Consider the following 25,454-nt stretch of genomic DNA (forward strand, 5'->3'; position numbering starts at 1 on the left):
TAAAATGAGAGGTATGCTTATAACACTGGAAATGAACAGAATTTGAGTATGTTGACAAAGCTTTAAAGGAAAGATGCCCAAACCTGGAATAACACACAAGGTACAGGTCAGATCAGAGGTGATCTGAAGCATGCATGAGTGGAAACTGTAGCCATGCTATTATTGGCATAGCCAATAGCCAAGAAACAGCCTCTTTTGAAAGGAAAAGGAAAATGGTCCTGTGTCAAAATGTTAGTTTTGGAGGCCTCAAAAAGGTGAGCTTATAAAACCAAGCTAAATGACAGCAACAAAAAGTATGTTTGTGTCTCAACAGTAAAGCAAGGCCTGTACTATTTCCCATACAAGCAGTGAGGGGAAACAGAGCTGAAATTTTCTCATATGCAAAGAGTTAAATTCTGCATGGTCTCCCAGCTGGGATGCTCTGGGAGAGAACAGAGCACGTGCCCTTCCCCCTGGATTGCTGCAGTTGTGGATTTCCTCTTGGTGCTGACATCGGTCCATTCCCATCAAAGAGACACTGCCGTTGGCCGGGCTCCAGTTCCTACAATCCCCATCGTTATTTAGGGGGGTCAGAATTTTCCAGTGCAACGTTACTCCCAGGGTGGATGCGTATGGCCAAGAGGCTCAAAGACGTAACAAATCTAGCCACCTGGCTTTCTGCCACTGCTGCAGGCCCCTCTCCAATTTTCTTCTTCCTAAATAGCAGAATATGTGAGCTATTTGTTATTGCTGGAGTGACTTGACATGAAAAACATTCCTGCTGTTTGCTGAATATCTTAAAGAAACCGGATCTGCTTAAACGGTATAAATCAGTCTAAACAATAATATATCCCTGCTTGCTCTTGAGCAAACCCCCAGCACTTCAGCACACATGGTTTGCATTTTCTGTACTCTCTTCGAGTAAGTCTTAAATGGCTGGAAACCAGTGTAAAATTTTCACGTTGGAGTTTTAAACCTTGTCAAGAAATCATTTCTTGCATATTCACTGGATTTAATTCCTTTCCTTCCTTGTTTTGGCAACTGTTGCAAGTCTGCCTCTGAAAATGTCCTTTCTTTGCATTTCACTTCAAAAGAAGGTGTAGTTTAAAGGTAGAAGAAGCAATTTTGCTCTTTTAATGGAACAGTGTGATCAGAACACAAAACTGGATGTTTGAATTTCACTACCTTTGTTTAATCTGTGGCCTTGAGGAAGCAATCAATCCTTTTTGAACAAAAAGAGGGTCACTGCTGTACTACAGAAACCTGTGAAAGTATCGGTGTCACACTCACTTCAGAAAGGTGGCTAAGCCATGTCTGTCCTCATAATCATGTTCTTGCCTTGAATTACCCCGCAGAGCCCCATTATAACATCACTAGTTGTTTTTCCCTAACGTATCGATGCATCTGCCCTACTGGCGTCTTAATTTGCTGCCTTTTCAGTTTGGAGCTGTTAAGATTTTTATTACTTTTTAACTGTGGCAGATGCTTGGTGTCTTACAGAGATGTGAGCTTTCTCCTGTGGGTATTCCAAAGAAGTGCAATGAAAAGGGGTTTTGCCGAAATGGCTTTGTGGGGTCAACCAGCTGTGATTCACTGGACCTTAGCTCAAAGTCAGTTTTCTACCCTGCAACCCAGCAAGTGCATTTGAGATAGCAGCAGCAGCACCTGAAATACCACTGAGGTCCAACAGCAACTTCAGGGGCATCTTGTGTGCACCTCTTGTCCCCCGGTGTTAATACAAATGTTTGATGAGAGTAGAATTTGGGCAAAGAAGAGCCGGACAGATGGCACTTCGCAGTTCTCAGTGCAGCGGGAACCCAGTGGAAACCAGCCTCCCTGTCTCAGCACTTTATTGCCAGCCTAACAGTGGTAAAAGCAGCGATGTTGGCAGACCTGGCTGAGGATCTGTGCACGCATGGCGTTTGCTGAGCACAAAGCCATTTTATAGCTGTTTTCAGGGCAGAGCTGTACCTTGACACTGCCTGCTTGGAAGTTCTCTCTGAACACTGTGCGTTATTGTGTCAGTTGGTTCTCACTTCTTTTTTTTCCTGTCTGCTTTTCCAGGAGCCTCGCTTGTACCGTTGTGGAAATGCTGACAGAGAAACCACCCTGGGCAGAGTACGAAGCCATGGCAGCCATTTTCAAAATTGCCACCCAGCCAACCAACCCCCAGCTCCCTTCCCACATATCAGAACATTGCCGGGACTTTCTAAAGCAAATCTTTGTGGAAGCCAGGCACAGACCCTCTGCTGAAGAGCTGCTCAGACACCAGTTTGCACAGCTCCAGTACTGAATTACCTCCCTCGCTCGCAGCTCCTGCTGGGCTTTCGGTGCCCCGCCTGGTCTAGTTGCAACTGCCCATCGTGGTGCTGCATCTTCAAAATGCCAACTCAGCTGTCCTAGTCCTTTGGGGAATTCATGCCAGGGAACCTAGGGTCTGCCCTCGTGCCTGATACCTTTGTTTGCTGGACTAATGTTTGTTCTACCGACAGCTGTCTGAACAGAGCTGCATTTTTGCCCTAGTTACCTTGATGTGAAGCTGTAGCTGGCTGCATGTTTTCTGCAGGCCCAAGAATGGGAATCTACGAAGTGTCTCGCCGGTTGAACCTAGAAGAAATCTGAACCAAAGTGGGAACTGGAAGAGCTACACTATTCAGAAACGTGCAATGGCTACCCAGACCAGCTTTCTCCAAGTGGCTACTCGTGATGGTCACTGCTTTCCAGACTTCTAGGGCTTTAGAGCCATCTATAGTACATGAATCCAGCAAAAAGCCATGTGTCATTGAGCATGCGCTCACTATATTATATATTTTTCTTCTTAAGTATTCAGCATCTGAAGGTGTTCAGAAAATATTGATTCAAATGTATGTGAATAGTGTTATTTTATAATGAAACCATGGATTTGGGGGTGGGGGTGGGGGAGGTCTTTCTAGCTAAATGTCAGGATAATCAGAAAAGTTTCAGCAGAATGCAATCACTCTAGAGTCTAGGATAAGGGCTCTCCCACTGACGTTAGAAAAATCCAGAGCTTGATTTCCAAGGCTTGATCTGTCCTAGCATTAAGACAGTGATGGTTAGCTTGTGTCCTCATAGCTAAAAGATCCATCTTTTGGTTCATCTCCCTGAGACTGTTGGGTGTAAACAAATCCCTTCTGGAAGGGAGTTGTGCAGAACAGCTTCGTGTTGTACCTATCTTTTGGCTGATAACTTTTTACCATCCCTTAAACCAAAGATAGTTTACCTGGTGCCCAGGAATTTAGTTCAGGAAAAGCTTACGAGTTTCTTTGATGGCCTGGCCTGATGGAAAATTCAGAAAATAGGATTCTGTTTTTACATGGGGAGAATTTGCTGGAGACTCGTTTTACTTGTGCACAGTAAGCTAGAGTCAAGCTCAACCCTTCAGCGAGTGTTTTGTTTTGCAGGTATGCAAGTGTTCATTTAAGGTTTCCATAAAATATTTTGGTCCTATTTAAATAAGCTTTTGTACTAATTAAGTCAAACAGTGAAACAAAGAGAGCACTTGTAATGGTAGCATATTTGTAAAACTGTCTGGCCAACAAAAGAGATGCAGAAATCCCCAGACAGGTACCAGCAAGATCTGTCCAAGTCATTTTGCATTTGAAGTGTTCCACATCTCTGTTACCAGATTTCCTGATGGCTCGCTGGCCTCAAATACTGTGTGTTGATTGGGGCACCCACAGTCCTTATTTCACGCAGAAGAGCAGCAGTTTTTAAGTGCTGGGGATTCTTGGTTAATGATACGTTTTCTGTGTGAAATGAAACTAAGAGAAGCACATTGCTAGCTAAAATATTGCTTTATAGAGCAACATCAAAGGTGTTCTGCTCTTGTATTGGAAACCATATTAACGGTCCGCATGCCTCCCCTTCCCTCCTAAAAAAAAAGAAAAAGAAAAAAACAACCTTGAAAATCACTTTCATAATGCAGTAAAATTAAGAGGAGTTCATTTTAAGTGAAAGCTGTTAGCAGGATAAGGCAAGTTTTAATGAAACCAAGCTCCTTGAACACTCAACAATTAATATGTGAAATTAGAAGAGGGAACTAAAAAGAAGAAAAGCCCTGAAAGGCTTTAACAATCTGACGTGTTTTTTCTGTGCCGAACTCAGAGCAATGTGTAATCAGTGAAAGAAAGCTAGTGTTGGTTTCCCTTTTGGCTCTCCTGCACCACTACAAGGATGCACTGTTTAGGGTGCAGGCACTTAGGGGGATTTTTTTTTATTATTTTTTTTTATGAAAGCCCTTGTTCCATAATTTATTTAATTCTAGTGAGAGCACTTCTATTGATCTCTTTAAAATCTGGAACTTGACTCCAAATTGTCCAGACACATGGCCTGACTTTTGGCCTGCACTTCACTGTCGCTTGCACCAGAGGGAAGTGAGGGCGTAACACTACTATTCTGTTCTGGGGAGCCTTTTACACCACTTTCCTGTGGCGTAAATGGCTGGGTATGCTGCAGAGGGATGTGAAAATCATTCCCGTAGTCTCGACAGAAGTAGGGTGGTCAGCACTCCTGTGGGGCCTGGTAGCACTCTTCAAGCCTTGCAACTAGCACCTGAACATACCAAAGATTGGAATCTTTTATAATCACACTTGAACCTGCAGGCGTAAAGCAGCGACCTAGACTGCAGTGATCCCGTCCGTGTAGGTTTCTCTGTACCCTCGGCTTGTCCTCACCAAATCAAGACCTCCTTCCATGGTCTTTCTTTGCCATCCCACACATCGTGTCTTGGGAGAACAGGGCATGAGGAAATGGTGTAACTTTTAATGTTTCAAAGCAACTAAATCCTCAGGATCTGTTGTGGCTTTTACCTCATACGCGGCATGGAAGGCTGTGCCAGAGCAGAGCAAAGAGCATCGTGGGCTGATGGGCTCGGTCCTTTCCCCGGCAGAGCTTCTGGGCCTTCCCACCACCTATGCTGAGATGTGCCTACTCTGTATCCACTTGTATTCCAGTCTGTAGTAAGGAAAGTCAATAGCAATTGTACAGTGACAAGAGAACATGGGGTGCCAGCTTGGACTTCTTGTATTCCAGTACCTGACCCAATGCCACCCGTTCGGCACAGGAACAAGCCAAAGCATTACTTGTATGTTTGGAGATGCACTTTTATGAATGTAGTTTATATCGCTCTTTTTTAGCTCTTTTTACATCATGTAAACGGTGATGCCTCATACTTTTTTTTTTATTTATATCGTAAAAGATCATATTTGGTGATTTTTATATATATCGACTCGACTGTTACGGGGTAGGGGGGAGGATGGGAAATTAATTTGACGCCTTTATGAATTTAAAAAGGAAAAAAAGCAGCTGGTTTTGCAGAGAATTTGCTGATGGTTTATAACAAGTAGAGCCAAGCCAAAATGCATTCTTTGTTTCCTCACAGCCTTCTTGATTATGGATAAGGAAGATCAGGATTCCTAAGTCCACTGCTACAGCAAATAAACATGGGGCCAGCATTTATACTACGGTCCCTTTATACAGCCCCGACATCAAAAAAAGCTTAAAGTGGACATAAATGTAATTATACCTCTAAATTGAATTACATCTGGCCTCTTTATCCTGGCAGAATTGGGAAAAAAATGGGGATAAACTTGTTTAGAGGAGAACAGAGGAGAGAGTGCCAGGCTAACAAAAAGCTGTTGTGTCCATTTCAAATGTCATTTTGTGTTTTCAGCTCTTCCTTTCTGGGAGGCAGATACGGTGAATATTTAGTATTGGGATACTTGATGGAAGGTGCTACAAAAGTGGAGAAAATTCTGTCTGAATATCTTATAGGAGTATTATTATCCTTAAACGGTTCAAAGTCTGAGCAGGAAAATGTCTGATTCCCATCAGAGAAGAGCTTGGGGGAATGAGGACTTTGGATATCCATGAGCTTGTTAGGAAGCAAACTATTGGCATTTTGGTCTTGGTGTGACGATTCTGTGCATTCCAGGTTACTAGCTTCTTCTCCATTAAATCTGGTCTTTGCCTATTCTAATTGCTGTAGGTTGCAGCACTTTGGATTTTTTCACATTTTTGGAGTTGTATTCCAAAGAACTTGAAGATGCTTCAAAGAGGTTCCTTTGCCATTAATTACCAAAACAAATTAACCCAAAGGGAAATTGGTACCTGCTCAGGTGACACACGTTATTTCCAAGTGCCAAGAGAGCCAGGATAACTTGTGAAACCTCAGTAACTTTATCCCTGCTGTACAGGCTTTCACTGGTAGGCAAAGGCACATTTAAAGCTGTGCAGGGGCGGCTGAATGAGATCCCAGTGACTGGTTATTAGGTTCATAGCTGCTGGGTGGAAAGGTTTTAGGTATTTGAATATGTACCTGCCTGTGGCTGTCTCCTTGGTACCTGCCCTTGGAGCTGGGAGTATTCAGTCTGTCTAATATTCAGAGGAAAGATCGGTGTTGTCTGTGGTTTAATGGTATCTGGGCTTCAGGTCTCTAAACCCCAACCTTACTCAGGAGCAAATCTCACCAAGCAGCTCTGAATTCCCCAGTTAGAAAAGGCAGATGCCTAGGAGGCAGTTTAGAAAAGGACATCGTTGTGTGTTAATACCCATCTGATATAAACCATGCAGAGCAGGGAGAAATTGCTTTAACCTGGATTGTGCAGAAGACCTTGAACCAGTAGTCTATATATACCGACCGGGGGCTTGCAGTGCAAAGCCAGGCCAATGTATCGTTTTATTTACAATAAAATTATCATTTATATGAAAGTCTTTTTGGTGTTTTTTTTGCAATGTAGTGTCTGTTGCTTCCCATGTAAATGATGCTTCTGGGTAAGCTGATAAGGTAACAAGTTTTCCTCCTAAGCAGGGACCTTAACTGAAGGAGGAAATCTTTCATTTCAGGAATTTATATTTTGGGACAGATGGAGAAGCGTCCTATTTATGAAGCATTGCTTCTTGGATCAGGTAAGTGTGTGTCATCTACAAGGCTGCCTCTGATGAAGGTCACGTTCATCCATTCTCTCTCTTCAGAGAGGTAGAATGGCTCTGTCTAGATATTTCCACTGCCCCTGTTGTAGAGTGTAGAAATAGCTTGTCTTCATTTCACCTTGCAGGAGAGTAGCTGGGCTGGTTCGTTAGCTCTTCATTTGGAGATCCTACTGATGCAGAGCAGAAGCTGAGGCTTGCATTTGGATTGTGCTGCACTGGTGAGTTCTTGAGTCCAGGCCTGGGTCTGTAAATGGCCCTAATTCATCGGTGCCTACGAGGGCAGATTGTTACCAGGTGTGGGAAAGGGACCTGGGCAGTTCACAACAGGACTGTGAGGAGATGGTTTGTGTGGCAGTGTCTGCCGTGCTGTGTTTTACTTCGTAGTACCCCTGAGGAGGTAAGGTTAAGTAACTCCAGTTCTAGCTCAGCCTGCTTGGAAATGTATTTATTCTACATATCTGGAAATGGTTCCTGAATTGTTCCTCCTTTGAATGTGTTGCCGTTTTAGAAAGCAGGAATTTGGAGGAGTGTGGCCTCTGGGCTTCAGGCAAATGAGAGATATCACAAGGTCCTCTGCCGGAACTGAAGCCTCTCAGCAAAAGTGAGGGAATCTGGGTAGCCTTGCATTTAGTGTGCTAGGGATTTGGGGTAGGGTAAGCTTAGCTGTCCCGGAGTAGGGCAAGGGAATGGGTGACCACATTTCCAACTATTTTCAGGCTTTATTTTTTTTCCAGCATACTATCTTAGGAAAGGACAGAAATAGTGCTCCTATAAAATTCGTCTACACTACTTGCTCAGATACTCATTTTTTCCTGGTACTGTTCTCTCTTTATGTGTCTCCTAGTTTTCATCGTTGCTGCCACTTGAGCACCGTGCTTTGAATGCCACCGGGGTCCCTTGGGATGCTGGCCTCCCCAGACCCCAACCACAGCCTTCCCTGTAGTCGCCTTTTCCCAGGCCAGGCTATGGTTAGTTGCTATGCCAATTAAATACTGCAATATTTGTTAATGTAACTTGTGAACAGATAAGAATAAATGAGTTAACAAACTGATGCAATAAAAGCCCCGGTACATGAAACAAGTACATGCGTGGCACTTGGGTGCTCTTCCAGAACAGATGAGAACCAGACAATTGAGGCTGTCCCAGAATAAAGATGTCATGTGGAATTAGAAATAACCATCTCCCACTGCTTCCTGACACCCTCTCTGTGTGTTAGAACCCGGACTGAAGGAGAAACTTAGAAAACTGCAGGCCCTGAAAACCACTTACTGCAGGATTCCCTTCCCACAGCCGATGTCTTTGTTCTCATCCCCACTCGGTTTGTTCAGTGGTTTTCCCGCTCTACTCTGCGCTGGTGCGGCCTCACATCAAGCCCTGTGTGCAGTACTGGGCGCCACAGTACAAAAGGGACATGAAACTGTTGGGGAGTGGCCAGAGGAAGGCGACGAAGATGGTGAAGGGCCTGGAGGGGAAGACGTACGAGGGGCTGAGGTCACTGGGCCTGTTCAGCCTGGGAAAGAGGAGGCTGATGGGAGACCTCATGGTGGCCTACAGCTTCCTCACGAGGGGGAGAGAGGGGCAGGTGACCTATTCTCCTTAGTCACCAGTGATAGGACCCGCGGGAACGGTGTCCAGCTGCGGCAGGGGAGGTTCAGGCTCGATATCAGGAAGAGGTTCTTCACCGAGAGGGTGGTCGCACACGGGAACAGGCTCCCCAGGGACGTAGTCACGGCACCAAGCCTGTCGGAGTTAAAGAAGCGTTTGGACTGTGCACTTAGTCACATGGTCTGATTTTTTGGGGTAGACCTGTGTGGTGCCAGGAGTTGGGCTCGATGATCCATGTGGGTCCCTTCCAAATCGGGATATTCTATGACTACAATTCTAACATTTGATTTATGAACAAGGGATGCACGCCTCAGGCCTGTAGGACGGCATGTTTTTCCCTGGGCTCCCCTCCCACTCACCGCTCTAGGAGGTAGCTAGCTTATTTCTATAAATACAGCATGTGCTCCTGACTTGAACCTTCACCAGGTGTCCTTGGGTGTTGTTGGAGCTGGAGCTGGGAGAGGAAAATGACTCCAAGCTTGGGCTGAAGGTGGATACGATCAGCCCCAAAACACTGATCAATGCACAAACGAAATGCAGCTAAAAACCTCCACTGCCTTTATGTTTTCATGGTAATTCGTGTTACATGTATAGCGTGGCTCAAGGGAAGGTGACTTAAGGTAAGATTCCTCTTTAAAGCCAGCACTAAACAGTTCTGAAGCAAATGTAATTTTAAATCTCTGAAGAGATTGGTTATACTACTCTGCTGTGGCTATTACTGTGAGGATAGTAAAGTCTCAACTAGGAACACCGTCTTCTGGATTTAATATCACTTGGGTGTGGGTGTATTGCATTATATCCAGGAAATGCTGGCACAGTTAGCTGTCATGTCACTTGTTCTTCTGGTGCTGATCTCTGCCTAGTGCTCTGTGTCTTATCCAAACTGGACATCTGGATGGTACAGATATAAAAAGGATTTTTACTGATTTTTTTTATACCCCTCCCAAAATCATTTTTTTTTATTATGTGAATTTATTGGCTTGAATTCCTAGGCTCTGTAAAAGGTCCCTTCTTGAGCTGAAAGGCAAGCTGGCTAACAGGGAAGCCTCGAGCTTGTGTGGAAAAGCAAAAATAAAGCTTTGGTGTGTGCAATACAAATAAAGGTTTTTGGGTGCCCGTCAGTTTTGTATTGTCAGTGACAAGACCAGATCTGTGCTGTAGAGGGAAGGGAATGCAGGTGGCAGTCTGCCATTGTCTGTGCTTCAGATGAAGGGCTGGTTTAAGTGTTGCAGGAGTCATCAATACACCCCGGAATAGCCTTTTGCTGCTATTAAAGGTGCTGTTCTCGAGCTCTCTCTTGCCTTGTAGCCCAAGAGCTATAACACGTTGTGCTTTGGCTGCAGCTCATGCTGCCTCTCAGGCTACTGTGCTGGGGTTAAGCTGCTTTCACTGTGCTGGAGCAGCAAAAGGCAGCCCCAACAGGGACAAGGACATGACTTAAAAGTTCATCTCTGCACGAGTGGGTGCAGGTCCTTTGCAGCTTCCTCAATTAGGTCTGTGTGCAGCATCCATCCCCCTAGCTCTTGCTTCGCTTACCGAATAGTGCTGGCTGCTTTCTGAACCCAGCTGATGCTCCTTATCACTCTTTGCATCTTTGTCCCAGACGGCGTGGGGTGCCACTGTGCGGTGCTGCTGAGCTGCTCCAGGGGGAGCACAGGGCGCTTTCCCCTTGCTCAGCTTCTCCAAGTTCATGGCTGGCTTCTGGCCACTCCAACTAAAAAGCTGTCATAGTGTTTGGCAGCTATGTATGCTGGGAACGTGTGGTCTTCCTCTTCTTCGTGGTACTTAAGCTGTTAAATCTTACACTTACATGGGGTCTGAGCACCCTGGATCCTAGGAACTGCAGGCACATAGCACCAGCAGGTCACCGGGCTGGACTGCTGCTCAGGGGAGGCTGGTGGCAGCTGGGATGAGGGAAGATGGCATTTGTGCTTAAAGACGGAGATTTGAAGCATAGGCGTCGCGGTGAGAAGTGAATCTTTAATCTTTGTCTTACAAAAACTTCTCTGATGAGAAATTTTAAGCTGGGCTTTCTGTACTGCTGCTTCTTGGTACTCCCTGGGAATGTAAAGTGTGCATTGTCATCCGTGCAGTGCACCCGCCTTCAGACTTATCAGGCAGATCAGATGACCACAAAGCATTGTTTAAAACATCTCCCCATGTGCGTTACCACTAGGATTTCCCTGTGTACAGAGCTGGGCACGTTCATCATGCAGGCAGGAGTTTGCCTTCAGCTGCTTTATGTGCAGCAGCTGTTCTGTGAAAGGTAGCTGGGTCGATTTTGGCTGTACTCATGTGTGAATTTGATATTAATCAGATTTCCTTCCGTCCCCTGAACTGTGCCTGGGTCAGCTTGCTGCAGCCCATTTTGGTAATACATAGGATGTTGGTTTGTGTTCTCCAAATGAGAAAAGGGGACTGTGCAGAAAGCAGTGATAGAGAAGATATCTGTATCTTTTTTATCTGTATTCAAAAGACCTCGCACCTCGTGGTCTTTTATCTGTTCCATCTGTTTCTGCTTTATTGCCAAGACTTTGCTGTGCCTGTATGAGAAAGGGCTATGGAAAGGTGTGATTGTAAAGAGTGGGGATTGCTACTGTCCTTAGACAAAATCCCAAATTTCAGTTTTTCAGAGTGGAGGGAGGGAGAGAAACAGAGCATCATTGTTCTTCCTGTTTGATGTCCTTTTTTTAAAAAAAAAAAAAACAAAAAACTGAAAGCCTAACACTTGGAAGCTTTTTTCTCCCTCCCCTACCCCAAAATCGTCTAGTATAGTTTAAAATTCTTTGTATATAATTTCCCTGCTGTGTGGAAAAGAGCAGCAGCCTGCCAGCGTGAGAGAATGGGGAAGTGAAGCCAGCACGAAACAGGAAACAAAATCGAGGAGTCTGCTTTCATTTTCTAAGCCGGGGATGCTGAAGGAAGGGACCAGAACCTGACGGGGTCACGAGGCCCCCTCCGCAGAGCAGCAGACGCTTGGTGCTTTCGTTTGTATTACAGTGAATCCTACAGGGTTGGTCAGGAAGTGGTTTTGTTATGGTGTAAGCATGGTGTGTGCTGCACGGCTTTTGGTGTAAAGAGGAGTCAGCAGCTCCCGTGCGACTGCGTTGATTAGAAGCACTTTGTGAGGCCCGGGCTCCAGGGTCTCTGAGTGTAGTCCTTGCTGTGCTGGCACTGGAAAGCCCCAGGCTGTGCCCACCGCACAGACCTGCCCGCAAAATCTTTGAACTAACGAGGAGAAATGACTCCTCTGACAGGAGGGACATCGAGCTCCTGGGGTCATCCAGCAGGCATCTCCTCCGAGATCAGGTGGGACTGTGATAGGCCTAGAGGAAACGGCCTCATGTTGAGCCAGGGGAGGTTCAGGCTGGAAATTCAGAGAAATTTCTTCTCAGAAAGAGTGGCCAGGCATGAAATGAGGAGACATTTCTTCTCAGAAAGAGCAGTCAGGCATTGGGACGGGTTGCCCAGGGAGGTGGTGGAGTCACTGTCCCTGGGGGTGTTCAAGGAAAGGTTGGACGTGGTGCTTGGGGACAGGGTTTAGTGGGTGATGGTGGTGGTAGGGGGACGGTTGGACCAGGTGACCCTGGAGGTCTTTTCCAACCATAATGATTCTATGACTGCAGCCTGCTTCACCAGTGAAGGAGAGCTGTGGAGGAGCCTGGCCATCAGCACATACCCCAGGCCCAAAAGGACCGAGGGTGAAGTATTGAGGCCTCCAGCTCTGCCGGGAGGTGCACCACAGTTACCTGAGCTAAGACACATCTGAAGAAGCACCGTCGGTTTCCTGTGGATGGCCCATGTCCATCTCTTCCCCTCTTTGGTGGTTTCTTGGCTGGGTATGGGTTCTCCCAGCAGTGTTTGGTGGCAGACAGGACCTCAGCAGGAGCTGGTGTTGGGCTCTGAGTGGGCTCTGAAAGGCCCAACTCCGGCAATATTTAAAGCCAGGAGGTACCTCACTTCTTTCTCTCTCAAGCCAGTCTTGCAAATCCGTGTGTGTGGAGGCAGCAGGTAAATAATAATTAAAAGCAGACCCACCTACTTCCATTGCAGTAGGTCTCCAGCCTGGCAGGCCTTGCCAGGGGAAGCAAGCAAGCCACAAAGTGTACGCAGGGCAAAAGGGCAGACATAATTCATATGGCAGTGAATTCCCTTTGAGCGTGGTCTAGGCTGACGTGGAAGCTGATGTGGTTACAACTAAAGCTTCGGGTCAGGGCTTGTAGCTCTCAGGGTAGTGATGCAGCTCAGGATTTCACATTGCTCAGGATTTCCACACCCAGGAATAATTTCTTAGGACTATATGGGCAAAATCTCTTTCCACAGCAGCTGCCCAGACCTGACCGCTGCTCCCACCTCCCCGTGTCCCTGGGAACACAGGACAAGACAGGGAAGGCTTGGAAACCTTGTATTACAAAAATAAAAGAGCGCATGGCGCAGTGTCACACGTGAAGCCCTGCCGGGCTCCAACGCAGAACGTACCAAAGAAAGGCAAATATAAAAAAGACAGACACTGTTAAACAGTCGCAGGGCAACATCCTTAAGGCTGAACAATCCCAGCTGAACGGAGCTGATGTAAACCAAAGACCCTCCTTATTCAGAGCCCCGACAAGGCAAAATCGGTGTGGCAGGAGCTGAGAGCTCTGCTCTAACTTACAGGCTAGGTTGGGGCTCGCTGTCAGAGCCCCCAGATCTACTTTTCCATGGTAGCAGGCCTGATATGTGCGAACAGGGCTGGGGCATTCCCACGGGGGCAAGTGCTTCTGGTCTGATCTCATCATGGAAAGAGGGCTTCAGGTTTGGGGGCTACACCCCGCTCACCTCCACCCTGTCCTTAGGGTCTGTAAAACCCCTCTAGATATCCCCCAGAGGCCTCAAAATTGGGCTGCCTCCCTTCCCTTACCGCCCACGGGCACTTGGGGTCCCCTTTGCTTTACATCAGCTCAGTTAGCTGCCAGCTCAGCAGTGCTCTGCGCCGTCTCTGCTGGGCTCCATCCAGGGAAGGGTGAGCTGGGTCCCACTCACGCCGTCTTGGTCCCGCTCTCCACTTCCTTGTGCACCCACAGCTCTTTGTGCTGCTTGCGCCCGAAGCCCTCATCGTAGTTGCCTTTGCTCTTGAAGAGCTGCTGGAAGTGGGGCTTGCAGTAGAATTCCCCGTGGAGCGCCGCGTAGCTGCCCAGGCTGGGGAAGGAGAAGGGGTTGGGTGGGCAGGGGGCAGCAGGGGGTGCCGGGGGGCTGGGAGGCTCAGAGAGGGGAGGAAGGAACATGCAGGAGGTGACCCTTAGCAGAAAGGGCCAGCTGCTTGCTCCAGGCCACTCGGGGTCTTGGGGCTGCTGTGAGCAGCCGTAAGGGGCTGCAAAGAGGGGGTCCTGCAGGGCGGCTCAGCCTTTGCCCTGTGTCACCTAGGAGGAAGCTCTGGCATCCCTGTGGGGTTCTATCCCTTCTCTCAAGGGGAAAAACTCTTCATCCGTACCAGGTGGGATTAAACTGAGACTTGGGGCCAGATGGGATCACAGCCCTTCATGCTGTGATCGGGAGACCAAGGGCCTTCCCCTGCCCTACAAGCAGAAGGGCTGCGGTGGGCAGGGGGTGCACTTTTTGGAAGAGCCTCCCCAGCCCCAGCTCGGCGATACCCAGCACAGCTCACCTGAGCTTGGCATGGCAGTGCTTGCAGCAGAAGCAGGCGTTGTGGAAGACAAATTTATCCGCCACCAGCCGCTCCATGGGATAGACGGTCTTCTGGCAGGCCGTGCACATCTCCTTCACCTGTGCCTTCAGGCTGAAGGACTGGGCAAGGGGAGAGCAAAGGGAAAGAGGGTGAGGAAGGGGGTTTGGAGGTCTGGTGCCCATCTCACCGTGCAGCCGCCTTCCCCATCATCCCTGTTGCTGTTTGCTGGAGCACCAGTAAGCCTGAAGCAGCCCCCCACTGCCCTCCCAGTACCACTCCAATGACACTGGGCTGGATTGGTGCTCAGGCTTTAGGTTTCTGTCCTCTCCCCCTCGCCATGAAGCAGAAGAGTGCTGTAAAGCTGTAGGTACCTTGGAGCGCTGCACCGTGCTGCCTCCTGAGTTGTTCTTTGCCTCCTAAGGAGAGATTGAGCAGAGAAATCAAAATGAGACCCTGGTCTAAAGGGGCTCGGTGCTGAGCTGTGCTAAAGGAGGAGCAGCAAAGGATTTGTATGGGCAGCAAAGCAGCAGGACCTTGGGGCATGCCTGCAGCCCCTGCCTGGCCTTCACAGCACCCAGTGACAGTCTCTGAACTCGTTTGCCCAGAGGCCATGACCTCAATCAGGCCCCAGTGTGCAAGTTGCTGCTTGCACTGTGCTGCTTTTCCTGAAGTGACGAGGAGGAAAGGAAAATAGAAAAAGAGGGAAAGTCATTTATATAGTGCAGAGAGGGAACACGCACCAGGAGGCCGTGGGACATCCTTGGGGCCATGGGCACAGAGCAGCCAGCTCTGCCATTCAGCACTGCTCACTGAGCTTGGATACAGCACATGCCATGGCTTTGTTTCTTCTGGGACCAAGACGTAGCAAACACACCGGCTGCTTTTGTTTAGCAGAGGCAGCACATGAGCACGGACCCAGGGGGGTGTCACGCTGTCAGCACTGCAACGCACAACAGTCGTGCAGCTCTCCCCATCTGCAGGTGATCGCTGTCCTTGGCTACCTACCATGCGTGTCTCAGGCCCGCAGGGCTGGCATCAGCCCTCAGCAAAGCAGAGGAGTGCAGTTGGAGCATCCCTGCTTCAAGATCCCTTGGGACAGAGAGGGTGAAAGGGCCTTGCGGAGGGGCTGCAGCAGCCCCCATCACAAAGCCCCTCTCCGACCTGCACTGGGAAGCATCGCACGCTGCCTGGTAAGTCCCCTAACTAACAACAGCTCCGTTTGGGTGTGAGATGCTGCTCGTGTCCCTTCTGCCCAACAACTATTTATCCCACAGGGCTGAAGAGTGATAATTAACACTTGTGCTGGAGGTGCACCGGGCTCAGCCAGGTTTTTCCCTGCAGTGGGAGGGTGCCAGGCTGGCCGTGTCCCCGTGGCACACCCGGGGTGCCCCTCGCCCTCACGAAGCGTGTTGTGCTGGGTGCCCCTCGCCGGATGTTTTGTGTCTGAGCTCCCCTGCTGGCGCTGCTATCAGCCAGGCACTGCTGCGCCGCGCAGGAAATGCCCGCGCTGTGGCTGAGACCAAAAAGCTTTCAAAATCCCCCGCAGGCTGCACGTGTGTGGGGCAGGAGGGGGAACGGGGTACAGGCAGGGCTAAAGATGTGCTCTGCTGCCTTCAGCTGCTTGGCAGGGGAGCAGCAGGGCAGATGCAGGCACTGAGGTGCCCAAACTTCTGCCCCCAGCATCTCCAAGTGAGGTCTCTGCACGTTCACAGGGGTCGTGAAGTCCCTCTGGTCTGCAGCTGCAACAGCTCATTACCTCCCTCTCCTCCTCCTCCTCGCTTGTCCCCTGTATTTTAGGCTCCCTTTGCACTGATGAAAATGCCCCCTTCTTCTTTCAGTTGGGAACAAAGGGTGCATTTTTAGTGCATTTTTTAGCCGGTGTGAGCCAGCCGGGGCTGCTTTGCGACAGCCTCCTTCAGCCTCTGCACTCCTCGTTCCCAAGGCAGTGACCTGGGAGCATCACCCCGCCACCGCCTCCTCGTCCTTCCCCTCGCCGCTGCCTTAGCTCTGCTTGGGCAACGTGCCCCAGCTCTCTGCCCCCAGGGTGATCTCCCACCCCCATTCCCCCTGCTTTGCCCTTCCTCCATTTCTCCTTTGTATTTTTGGAAGCAGTTTGTCAAAGAGACACACAGGAAGCTCTCACTTTGCTAAGCTGCCTCTTCAGACAGCTCCCAGCTGCTCGCGCTGAGGTCTGCGCCGTGATTTTTCTCCCTCCTGCTTGCACAAGGCTGGAGGAGAAAGCCAAAATCAACAGAGGGACACGGGCAGCGGGGAGACTCGGGCCGCGTAAAACCGGTTGCGTCCCTCAGCGCTGCTAAAGCAACCCCCGGTGCTCTCCGGAGGTTAGGGTTTGATGTACTCTTTCTAGGCTCAGCTGACCAGAGCGAAGGAAAACGCTGCTGCCTTGGAGCTGGATCACATCCGTTCCCAAGGCTACGGGCAATCCACCACCGCTCGTCACTTCTCGGCAGCCTCCTGGCTCCGATCAGGCCCGCTATCTATTTCTATTTCGTATCTGATCCATCCTCCCCCGGGGAAGGGCCGTATCCTGTCCCAGCAGGGGATGTTCTTGAGCTTTTATGTTTTTCCATCTCCGATCGCTCCAACCCGAAGCAGCTCGCATGCTCTCAATTGTGATCGCCGAAAGCCATGGAAACACAAACAAACAGCAGCAACTCGAGACAAGAGCAGGGTGAGGAACGGGCCGGGCCAGCGCCAGGACGCTGACTCCGCACCGTGCTCAGCAAACAGCACCTTCTGCTGGAACATCCCTGCCCCTCGTCCTCTTGTCTCAGTAGCTGCGCCTTTGATGGCTCTAAAATGCCAAGTCCTGCACACTGCTTCCATGCCCAACCTTCCACCCCGAGGACAAACCCAGCCGGCCTGGAAATTCTCATACAAACCACGGGGGACGCGACGTACATGAGCCGGGGGGGTGCTGGTGGCTTCCGTGGCCTGGAACATGGTCCCTTGCCCTCCTCCGTCCGCTTGATCCTGAGCTTGAAGCTTGTGGCCCGACGGTCCCTGGGGAGGTGGCTGAGTGGTGCAAGGTGGCCTCTTGCAACACCTGGAAAGGAAACGACAGCAGGATGAGGCCGGTTTCGTCACCCCAAACCCAGCGGCTGCTCGGCTCTGCAGGAGCTGGTGCCTGCTCAAAGCTTGCTGTGTGGGGTCGGGGCTGCCTCTGGGGTACGGGATTCCAGGGGCACCGCCGGCAGGAGGTGCAGGTCTGGGGTACGGCTGGGTTAGGAACCTGGCAGGCGATCTTGGGCGCTGAGCTGAGCCTGGCATGCAGCTCAGTACCTCTTGTCCCCTTTCCTGTGCAAAGATATGGGCTGGGATGGGAGAGGGAGACGTGGAAATGCGATATCTCCTGCAAACAGCCTCCAAACCACGCGTGGAAGGCAATTACCAGGCCATGGCCAAGCTGTTGGCAGCAAGGATAAGGGACGCAGCTTCCAGGCAGAGCTGCTGTCCTGCCCAGGTGGTGAAACTAGAGCCCAGCGTTTCACTGATGCAGCCACCAACAGACTGGCGACGCTAAAATCACAAAGACAGCGATTTTAGTCTAATTGTAACCCAGAAAACCTCGCTGAACAGAGATCACAGCTCAGCAGAGTGGGTGACGGGGACTTTGTCCTGTCGGGGTGCCCACATTGCCTTGAGGCTGAGAGCGGTTCCCTGGGAGGCTGTGGCCTCCAGGTGAGGTGCTGAATGTCCAGGAGCCTGAGTTCAACGCGTCTCACACCATTTTAATGCAGCACAGAACAAAACAAGACAAAAAAACCACCACCAACAACAACAAAAAGCCACCAGCATTGCAAACCAGCTCCTTTGCTACAAGATAAAAAGGCGCTGACATCCTCACGGGGGTTTCCCCATTGCACCTTAACTTCAAAACACCCAAAAAAGGCCAGGGTTGATGAGCCCTGCTCTGCACATGCGGAACAGGCGTGGGGCTGAGCACCACGAGGTGCAGAGGGAGGAGCAGAGCAGCAGACGCTGAACCCGTGGCCTTAACCCCCGGCCCCCCCATCTTGTCCTGGGTGCAAATGGGAGCAAAGGGGTGGCTCTGCAGGGACAGGGAGGTGCTGGGGGCTGGCAAGCCAGCACTCCCCCCTCCTGCTGATCTCCTGGTGATGTTTGTAAACATGCCTTGGGTTTTGGAGGGCTCTTTGGTCCCCAAAAAGTCCCAACACTCAGCAGCTGGTTTCGGGCATGAGCAGCGCCCAGCTGAGCACCCCAAATTAGCGGCTGCTGTCAGAGTTGAGCTTTGCTCCGGGTCCTGAGCAGCACGGAGGAGTGGGGCTCACCCTCGCAGGCCAAGGGGCTGGGCAGCCCCTGCTGCAAACGTTTCAGAGCTCCGGCTGAGAACACGACTCCGATTTTACCTAAATCATTTCCCGTCTCCTCTGCGGTTCGCTTGTTATTTCCTGCTCGTGAGCAGGGCGGGTGGCGGTGCACGCAGGCGGCCCATGCGCACCGTGGGCTGCGCAAACGGGGCTGGGGGTGCAGCCCGAACCCACGGCCCCTCTCTGCCCCCCGTGTCCCAGTGCAGCACCTTCCCTCTGACACCTCGGGGGCGTGCACGGTCCCTAAAGCACAGCACAGACCCCAAGGGGAGCCTGAGGAACCCAGAAAACCCACCCACGTGCCTCGAGCACAGATGCGCAACCCTTGCCCTTCTCACCTGCCTTTCACCCTCTCCCCTACAAACACATCACCCCCAGCTTCCCTTCCCCTCCCCTTCACAGCTCATCTTCCTCCCCTACCCAGCTGCCTCCCCCCCCAGTTCCTCCCCCCTCGCACCCCTCTCCCCCACACACAGACACTCCCTGGCTCCTTCCACTTCCCCTTTTTCCCTTCACCTCTTTCCCACATGCAGCCTCCCCCCAAACCCCAAACCCAAGCCCTGTTCCTTTCCACACCGTCGCAGTTAACCTGACCCGCGGTTTGATGCTCTCCCCCCAGACCCGCCCTCCATGCCCCCCATCCCGCTGCCCCCATCCCTCCTGCACTCATCCTGCTCCCAGCCCCATACCCGCGCTCTCCCAGGCTCTGTTCCGATCCCCGTGGCGTAGCAGCCCCGCGGACACGAGCAGAAGTTGCTAAACGTCCTTCCTGCAGGAGGCAGGAGTAGAAATCTCACAGGGGAAGGGTGTGCTGCAGCGATAAGGGAAACACATCGAGGTCGAGACCGCGGGAGGGATTCTCAGAGGCTCCCAGCTGCTGTCATCGCTGTTGCAGGGGGGTGTTGGTCTGTACGGGGGGGATCTGAGCCCCAGGCAGTAAACACACGCAGAGGAACCCCAGTGGCACAGGCTTTGCTTAAGGACATGTTGCCACGTAGGTGTTGGGGAGTCTTCACATTGCCAGGGCAAACCCCCAGGGCGCTGGAGGGGCTCACCGATTTGCTGAGGACCACAGGACAGCGTCTGTGGCAAGGCATGGAAGCCACGGCCAAGTCTGTGCTGAAGGCTGGCCATAGCTGCTAGCTCTGACTTCCCCAAACCTCTGTGCCCCAAGCCTCTTAGCCGCCTCCCCAGCCCAGGAAGAGCAGGACACGGTACTGACTTCTTATCATGAAGCCAGAGATTTCGGGCTCAGGATGGGATGAAAACACCTTCACCCTGCACGTGCTGCTCTTCCTGCGGCCGATGAGCCTCCAGACTGGGCTTGTGCCCTCTGCCCGGGGCATGGAGCAGCCTGCTGGCAGCGCTGGTGGCTGCAGTGTGGGGAGCACAGAGGGGTTTGGGTCTCACAGGGCTTTGGGTCTCACAGGGGTTTGGGTCTTGGGGGCACTGGAGCCAGCAGGATGCGCTCAGCGCCCAAGCTCTCAGCTCCACCTGCTCACCACTTGCTGCCAGCAGTGCCCAGCCTGGCTCCAGGGGCTTTCTTGGTGCTCTCAGCAAGCTGGTTTTTAGGTCAGGACCTCGGGGTTGGCGCTTGTCTGGTATCTGCAGGGGACGTGTGCCTGCCGCCGTGTGAAAACAGCCGGAGAAGCGCCGCAGCTCTGCCTTTTGGCACTGACCAAGGAGCGATTTGGGTTGAGGAAGGCAGTGCTCAGCCCAGAAGCTGCCTGCTCACAGCAGCGTTTGTCCTGCAGCCTCTCCCATCCCTGCTCACCTTCCTGCCTGGCCCCCAGGGACAGACGTTAAGGACGGGGAAGCGTTTGGAATGGCCCCTCCAGGAAATTCCCCAACCGACTGGAGGATAGCATCCTCCTCCCGACCACAACCTGCCTCCAAAGTAGCCAGGCCAGGCGTGGGGTTTTTCCCCACTTCTCCTAAACCAGCAGGGCCGCCCAGGCTGCCCTTGGTGCCTCGCCATCCAGGTCCCACTGGGCCCCCGGCGCGGAGCAGCCCGTTGCTGGCTGCACGCCTCTCCGAGAGCCGATGGGTTTCCGCTACAGGAAAGTAATGTGACTGCAGAGGGCGAGAGGCCCCTCTCCACCATATGGTTCCCATTAGCAGCCCTGTGAAGTGAATGTTTACTGCTGGGATCGCTGGGCCACGGCAAGAGGCTTTCCCAAAGACCAAACGCAGCAGGGGGGATCCGGGCCCCTTCCTTCCCCGGGTCCCAGGAGGATGCCGAGAGTCCCCGGCAGCACGGCAAGGCACGGGCAGGGGCTCAACACCTCGGAGAGGCTGTCAAGCCTCTCCCCCATGAAAATGAACACAACCGATGTCCCCATGATCTTGTGCAGGATCAGTGCAGCTTACACACGCAGGCCAGCCACTGACCAGCTCAGCGCCTGGCTTTGTGGCGAAGCTGCAGGGAAGGAGCTGGAGGAGGCCAACCCCAAGCCTGGGGGTCACCAACTCGCTGCACAGCTGGGCCCTGTTTCTGCAGCCCTGGGGCATCACAGCCAAACTACATCATGAAGCAAAGCATAGTGCAGAGTCAGCATCAAACAGGCCAGCACCCGACCAGGGGGCTCAGGACCCCTGGTGCTGCTTCAGCTTTTCGAGTATGGAAAGAGAGCGAGCTGCATTTGTGGGGGGACGGTGGAGTGAGCCCGGTGGTCTTGACTCCAACCTTGGCCATGGGAGACTTCAAGTCAGCTTCAGATCTTGGCTCCTTGTGTTGCTTCAGGCCAACCACTTGACCTCACCAGTACCAGCTTCAGGGTGCTTTGGCTCAGGACAAAGCACTCCGGGGAGGACCAACAGGGCCACTGGTGCAGAAGCCCCTGCCCTGCTCAGCCCCGCCACCCCGAGCTGCTCCTGCCCGCACCCCATGGCCCCGCAATACCTTCCAGCAGCCTGCCCCGCTAATCCCCTTTCCATCCACGTCCCGTGCCCGGGCTGCCTCCTGAAAGGCTGCCAGTGGGCAGGAAATCTGCAGCCGAAATGCTGAGGGATGCTGACAAGGAATACTTGTGGGGATGAACAGGGCTGCCTTTGTCAGGGCACCGACGGGGGGATCCGCGCACGCGAGGAGTGAGCCCAAGGGCAGCACCTGCCCATCCTTTCTTCTCTCCCACCTTCAGCCCTGCCCGGCTTTGCCTCCCGGAGGAGGTCACAGCCCTGGAAGGACCGGGGCGAGGCAATCTGGGCTGGTCCAGCCCCTGCCTTGCTTGGAGGGGGCGGCTGAGGCAGGAGGATGCTGCTGGGATCCATCTGTTTTCCAGGAGTGGAAACTGAAGCACAGAGCAGCCCGTTCCTTGGCCCGTGGCCACGTTTTATGGCATCCCTGAAAGATTAAGGTCTGAAGGGAGTCTCGGTGTCCTGGGATCTCCTGTCTTGCCAGGAGTCAAGATTCAGCGGACAAATGCAGCAGGAAGCCTGCTGGGAGGCTGGATGAGCCTCTTTTCCAAGCAGAGACGAACCTTTCTCATTAATGACAGAGCAAGCAGCAATGGCCAAAACTGCAGGCTGCGAGGTTCGGATTGGACATTAGGCAAAAACGCTTCACAGAAAGACCTGGAAGCTCTGCAGCATGGTACTGATTAAGTGCAATCTAAACCTGGTGCAAAGAGGCATGGGAGGCAAACAGCGGGCCGTGCTCCCTCCCTCCCCTCCTCGTTTTACCATAATCCATTCTACAACCTTGTCATGTTCCAGCTGGAATCCTCACCTGCTGGATTCCTGCCTAAATGTTTATCCGTTTACTGGCATTATGCCCACAGTTTGCCCACCCTAATGTTTGCCTCCCCAAAGCCTTTGTAAAGGCTGTGCCTATCGGCCTCCTCTTTCACCAGGAGAAGCCAACCCCTTTTACTCTGCTCTCCAGTCCTCCAGCTGCTTTGGTGGCTTGCTGCAGGCGGGTGGATGCCCTGCACTAGAGGAAATCTCAGACCTCTTGTTAGGAATACTTCTCTGGCACCCCAGAAAACACCTGGCTTGATGTTTTCTTCTCTCACCTCTGCCAGTAATCCTAGGTGCTCATTGTTCTCCAGTGCCCTCCCCTTGCTGAGGTCCCCCCGCCTACAGCAGCTTCTTGTTGCAGCTCACCAAGCACCTGCCTTGGCTCAGCTCCACTTGAGCCATTTCTAGGAAGCTGGCTCACCTTCCTCTCTGCTGATCTGCTTTTTCTCACCATAGGCAGATCTCTTGCGTCCTGCCAGCATTGCTCCATCTCACCTGGGCACTAAAGGGACTGCTAACATGTTCAGTCTCCAGACCTCTCCTTGCAGCAGGATCCAAGTGTCCTCTTTCCATTTTGCTGGCTCTTCTTTATCCTCTTTCCTATTTCCACCTGAAGTCCCTGGGGAAGTGTACCAAGGGCTTTCCTGAAATGTGGCCCCATTAGGCCATGTGGTTTTGGAAGCTGGTTATCACATCCAAGGAAGACACCGTGATAACTCGACATGATCTGTGTTGAAACCACGCTGCATTTATTCTGCTTCCCAACCTTTAATTCCTCTTCCAAAAACCTATCCTAGAAACCCATTTTTATTGTATTCCAACCAGTGGACTTGTAAGTAATTCCCCCTTCTGTAATTCCCCCTTTCCCCAAACATAACCTGTAAGTGTTACGTTGGCTGATCTCCCTTGGAATATCACTGGTAAAACACCAGACTTTGGACTTGCACTTCCTACGTTAGCCCATATCTTGAACAAAACTCAGGGAGCCCCATCAGCCTGGGAGCTGGTGCTGTTTCACCACCTGCAGCAAGAGCAGGGGTGATTTCTGCTCCCCAAGCCCCAAACCCAGCACAACCTCTTCCCACGGTCCTTCCAAACCAGCCCTGAGCGCTGCTGTGGGCTCCCACACTTGCTGCCCAACATACGGATTGCATCCAAAAACTCAAGCCACCAAAAATGGCACTCACATGTCAAATTTCAAAAAAAAAAAAAAAGCTCTTTCTTGCTGAGCTGACCCGTCTGTTCTCCGTTCAGCCTTCACCTCTGAGCTCTCTGGTAGGATTCAGGATGCCATACAGCCCGGCGAGGGCTGGGGCTCTGCAAAGCAATGGGATCGCAGCGGAGCGAAGAAAGAGCGCGCTGGGCAAAGCGAGCCCTGGAGAGGCTGTGCCAGGGCACATCAGGGCTTGCCGAGGCTCTTGTGTCTGAAAACCCTTGAGCCGGCCATACGGAGAGGGTTATGGGCACACCAGAGGAGTGAAAAATGCATCTAAATTGTGTTTAGTGGTGTTTGCAATAATCCCTTCACCCAGCTTTAGTGGTTTCCGTCCCAGCGCTGTGCTAGCAGCTAGGTAAGCTCTGCAACACCCCCAGACGGCAGATAGAAGTGGCTTAGCTGGAAAGTGAAAGGCAGACACCTCTGGGAACATGGCAGCTGCCTGACAATGGGCACCACTCTGAAAGCTGGGGATGGGCAACAAGGAGAGGAAAAAAACCACCACAGCTGGGCCTGAAGGGGGTATCTGGAGGCTCGCAGAGCTGACACACCGAAGGAAACCAGAAGTGGAACTCCCTTCCCTAGCGAGAAGTCTCGTGGGACTTTTGTTCCCTAAAAAAGGTCAGCAGTCTTGTTTTGAGCCTGGTGACAACGAAGATGCATCCCGTCACATCGCACCCTGTGCTGCGCTGGCCCACCGGGGTCCCTGCAGACCCTCCCTTCCTAACGGGGATTTGGTTCTCGTGGGGCTCCCATTGAGGAAGGACGTTAACGCGGGGGCAGTTTCAGGCTATGCTCGATCAGTTACCCTGCAATTATTATTTTTAATCTGCATTAATAATGCTGCAGACGTGCTCTTCCTGGCCTTAAATACGTGGCAGCTCAGCTGGGGCACCAGATGTCTTCCCTGGGAGAGCCCCGGCGCGATGTCTTCGGTGGACAAAGCCCAGCTCCCAAGGCATGACCCAGGCTGCCGGATTAGTCTGCGTTTCCAGAACTGCTGCCCACCCCACCAACAGAAACCGGTGGAAAATTGATCAAAAATGTGACCTGCGAGGTAGGTTATCTGCTCTCAAGTGACCCAAGGGGATTGCAGAGATAAAGCCGGTGGTTACGGTGCAGGACTGCGACCTGGGAGACCTGCGGTTGCTCCCAGCTCTGCTGCTAATTTCGGGGTGATGCTGGGCACATCACTGCATTTTTTTTCTGTTCCCTTTCCCTCCCCAGGCTGAAAACAGAGCTGATCTCCTTTGTGAAGCCCTGGGAGATCCCTGGCTGTTCGGGGCTGTGTCAGAGCTCGGAGTATTTGTGTTGTAATTAAATCTCACAGTCATGCAACAGCCTCCCCGGGGAAGCGATGAAAGACCTGTCGCTGGAAAGGTTCAGAGCCGGGCAGGTTGGGGCGCTGGGAGACACATCACCAGGAATTAGCAGGCATCAGCTGAGGGGGATAAGGGACTTGGGATCTAACAGGTTCCCTTCCATATCTGCTCCTTCCGATCGGCTTAATAAAATGGATCTGTCCAGCCCCCCTCCAGCACGTACCGCAGCGCACAACAAAGAGGGAGCTCAGCTCAGCGCGGGGACGCGAGCCCCGAAACGCTGCACCCCCAGACCCCGCTGCAGCCGTGCCGGCAACCCCAAGCCCCCGCTCACCCCACAAAGCACCGGGTGCGGGTCCTGCACACACCCCCTCCACCCCCCCAGCCCAGGCAGGGTCCGGGGTGCTCGCCCCCTGCCCCTCCCCAGCAGCATCGCCCCCCAAAAGGTGCCTGGAGATCCGGCAGCATCCCCTTTTCCCTGCCTGCCCTGGGGGAGAAGAGCCCCCCTTGTGCTTCCCCCACCCCAAATCTGCTTCCCGCGACCCCCCCTGGCCGAGCCTCCTCCCAAAGCTAAAGTTCCCGGCACATCTCCTGCCTGGGGGTCCGACCTCTGGGGGCGGGGGGGG

The 25,454-nt window shown here is 52.1% G+C and overlaps 2 protein-coding genes across 4 annotated transcripts in view; one reads left to right on the top strand and one right to left on the bottom strand.

Annotated features, from left to right (window-relative positions):
• MAP3K3 (mitogen-activated protein kinase kinase kinase 3) overlaps nt 1–3,461 on the top strand; it is a 41,250-nt gene extending 37,789 nt beyond the window's left edge. For both annotated transcript variants that reach the window (XM_035347726.1, XM_035347727.1), the window contains exon 17: nt 2,044–3,461. In XM_035347726.1, the coding sequence (XP_035203617.1) occupies nt 2,044–2,272 (229 nt within the window). In that variant the 3' untranslated portion in view covers nt 2,273–3,461. The remainder of the gene's footprint in view (nt 1–2,043) is intronic.
• A 9,462-nt stretch (nt 3,462–12,923) lies between these two features.
• The window catches only part of LIMD2 (LIM domain containing 2), a 13,191-nt gene continuing 660 nt past the window's right edge, over nt 12,924–25,454 (bottom strand). The window contains exons 1-5 of one of the 2 annotated variants that reach the window (XM_035347786.1): nt 19,242–19,944; nt 17,123–17,267; nt 14,572–14,616; nt 14,180–14,319; nt 12,924–13,713 (exon numbers count right to left, since the gene is read on the bottom strand). In XM_035347786.1, coding sequence (XP_035203677.1) covers nt 13,554–13,713; nt 14,180–14,319; nt 14,572–14,616; nt 17,123–17,164 — 387 coding nt within the window. In that variant the 5' untranslated portion in view covers nt 17,165–17,267; nt 19,242–19,944 and the 3' untranslated portion in view covers nt 12,924–13,553. Of the gene's footprint in view, nt 13,714–14,179; nt 14,320–14,571; nt 14,617–17,122; nt 17,268–19,241; nt 19,945–25,454 lie in introns of those variants that run through there. The other variant, XM_035347785.1, reaches the window with a different exon arrangement.

The sequence above is a fragment of the Oxyura jamaicensis genome, chromosome 27 (genome assembly GCF_011077185.1).
Source record: "Oxyura jamaicensis isolate SHBP4307 breed ruddy duck chromosome 27, BPBGC_Ojam_1.0, whole genome shotgun sequence".
In the NCBI taxonomy this organism is placed as follows: Eukaryota; Metazoa; Chordata; class Aves; order Anseriformes; family Anatidae; genus Oxyura; species Oxyura jamaicensis.